General features: G+C 47.2%; 1 protein-coding gene across 1 annotated transcript in view; it reads left to right on the top strand.

Annotated features, from left to right (window-relative positions):
• LOC119329526 (monodehydroascorbate reductase 4, cytosolic) overlaps positions 1-2,375 on the top strand; it is a 3,199-nt gene extending 824 nt beyond the window's left edge. The window contains exons 4-10 of the mRNA XM_037602590.1: positions 83-163; positions 499-617; positions 763-982; positions 1,119-1,237; positions 1,327-1,452; positions 1,621-1,761; positions 1,877-2,375. Coding sequence (XP_037458487.1) covers positions 83-163; positions 499-617; positions 763-982; positions 1,119-1,237; positions 1,327-1,452; positions 1,621-1,761; positions 1,877-2,200 — 1,130 coding nt within the window. The 3' untranslated portion in view covers positions 2,201-2,375. The remainder of the gene's footprint in view (positions 1-82; positions 164-498; positions 618-762; positions 983-1,118; positions 1,238-1,326; positions 1,453-1,620; positions 1,762-1,876) is intronic.
• The last annotated feature ends 220 nt before the right edge of the window (positions 2,376-2,595 follow it).

The following is a 2,595-nucleotide window of genomic DNA, read 5'->3' as shown; positions in this document are numbered from 1 at the left end:
ACACAACAGCTGACTGAATTTTTGTTACCCGCCGCAGCGCTTGTCGCTCCACTCTAAACGTGTCTTCCTTCCGTGCAAGCAGATGCCGCCAGGCTTCCAGGATTCCACACCTGCGTCGGGGGCGGCGGGGAGAAGCTCTTGCCCGAATGGTACACGGAAAAAGGTGAGGAATATGTCCTGTCCCCATTGCGGAGAGTGGTTGGTTACCCATTCTTTAAGATTAACCAGAGCAAACTACGTGATGATTAGTCAAAACATAACTGAGGAGTTTTCTTGGAGTTTATGTTACTTTAGAGACCTTTTACGGTACATCTAAGATATATGGGCCATCCATTTTAGTGAACCAACGCATCGGATTGACCAACACCAACAGAACAGCATGTCTCGAGTTTATGTTACTATTATCTGACTATTATCTGACAGCTTAGGCACCAGAAAAGAGCATCTAGTGTGTTCTCTGTAAGATTTTTGCACTTCTGAGCAAGTGTCTGTCTGCAGGCATTGAGCTGATCCTGAGCACCGAAATTGTCAAGGCTGATCTTGCCTCCAAGACATTGACCAGTGCAGCTGGAGCAACCTTCACCTATGAGACCTTGCTCATTGCCACTGGCTCCTCGGTGAGTTCCCAACTGTTAATTTCTCATTGCAAAATAAATAACCTGCATCTATTGGTACTGAACTTGTTAATCTTACTTTTGCCGAGTCAGTCTTCTCTTCATAAATATGTGCACTCATTGTATCTGTATTTCTCTGCTTGCTCAGACCATAAAGCTCATTGACTTTGGCGTTCAAGGAGCAGAATCAAACAACATATTGTATCTAAGGGAAATTGATGACGCCGACAAGTTGGTCGCAGCTATGCAAGCAAAGAAGGATGGGAAGGCCGTCGTTGTTGGAGGTGGCTACATAGGACTTGAGCTCAGCGCAGCACTGAAGATCAACAATTTCGATGTCACTATGGTGTACCCAGAGCCGTGGTGCAGTAAGTCTGACTGTTCTTGTCTGTTAAGCTTATTTTTTTGAATATTTAGCAGCAAAGAAACACCAAGGTCTCGATACTTACACACATGGACGATAACGTTGATGCAATCTCACATGGGGAATGCCATCTTTTGCAGTGCCCCGTCTCTTCACTGCCGGCATTGCTCATTTCTACGAGGGTTACTACGCTAGCAAAGGAATCAATATCGTGAAGGGTACTGTGGCCAGTGGTTTTGATGCTGATGCCAATGGAGATGTGAGTTCTGAGTATACTCTACAATTTCAGTTTGATAGTGGTGTTTGAAGTGAAGGACTTGAATCTGTTTTTCTCTCTTTGCTTGGCAGGTTAGTGTGGTGAAGCTGAAGGATGGAAGAGTACTGGATGCGGACATTGTCATCGTCGGAGTCGGTGGCAGGCCGCTGACAGGCCTCTTCAAAGGCCAAGTTGAAGAGGAGAAGGGTGGACTCAAGGTTAGTTTCACTCTTGTGCTGATGAATGCATCCAACTGACACTTGGACAAAATATTATCCAACTGATTGGCTCAACCTAATTAGCAACTGTACACATCACTTTGTGCATCTTGTCCTTGCCGCTGCCTTAAGGTTTGACATTATCTTCTATCTTGTGTTTTCACCCAGACTGACACATTCTTCGAAACAAGCGTCGCTGGTGTATATGCCATCGGTGATGTGGCGACTTTCCCCATGAAGCTGTACGACGAGCCGAGGAGAGTGGAGCACGTCGACCATGCTCGGAAATCAGCCGAGCAGGCAGTAAAGGTGAGCAATCCTCGTTAGGCCCCATTCACAAACCCGGTAGGATTCATTCAACTGTTTGTTTTCCAGTGAAAGTCCACATGACATGTAACACAAGCGTTTTTCAATTTGTATGTAGGCGATCAAGGCCAAGGAGTCCGGCGAGTCCGTGGCGGAGTACGACTACCTGCCCTACTTCTACTCGAGGTCGTTCGACGTCGCGTGGCAGTTCTACGGCGACAACGTTGGCGAGACGGTGCTGTTCGGGGACAACGACCCAGCGGCGGCTAAGCCCAAGTTCGGCACCTACTGGGTCAAGGACGGCAAGGTCATCGGTGTGTTCCTAGAGGGTGGCTCCGCCGACGAGAATCAGGCCATCGCCAAGGTCGCCAGGGCCCAGCCGCCGGTGGCCGACGTGGAGGCGCTCGGCAAGGAAGGCCTTGATTTCGCCACCAAGATCTGAAGATTCCTCTTATCTATTCTACGCGTGTAAATTTTGTGTTTGTCCCTCCCCTGCCGATGCTTCCTAGTTCCTAGTTCAGAAGTGTGATTCGATTTTTCATTGGAGTTTGATGGTGTTGCTGTGACCACTATGGCAGAATCCGAATAAATTTAGTAGCATCTCTGGTTCTACATTCTTTTAGGTTATACGTATATCTCTGCTTCTAGTTGGCAAGGCAGAATTTCATGCCAAACGAACAAGACCAAAGGGAACTGGGTTCCAAATGAGGTCTTCCCTGATAAAATTCTTGGTGGATTTTAGTTGAAAATATGAAAATTAATTCTACCATGAGCCGATCCCGGTTCGTAGGCTGAACTTTATCAAGCAGAAAAGAAGCAATGCCTGGACAAGTTTGG

This window comes from Triticum dicoccoides, chromosome 7A (genome assembly GCF_002162155.2).
Source record: "Triticum dicoccoides isolate Atlit2015 ecotype Zavitan chromosome 7A, WEW_v2.0, whole genome shotgun sequence".
Classification (NCBI taxonomy): Eukaryota; Viridiplantae; Streptophyta; class Magnoliopsida; order Poales; family Poaceae; genus Triticum; species Triticum dicoccoides.
The sequence above is the reverse complement of the archived record's forward strand: the minus strand, read 5'-3'. Positions and strand labels throughout refer to the sequence as shown.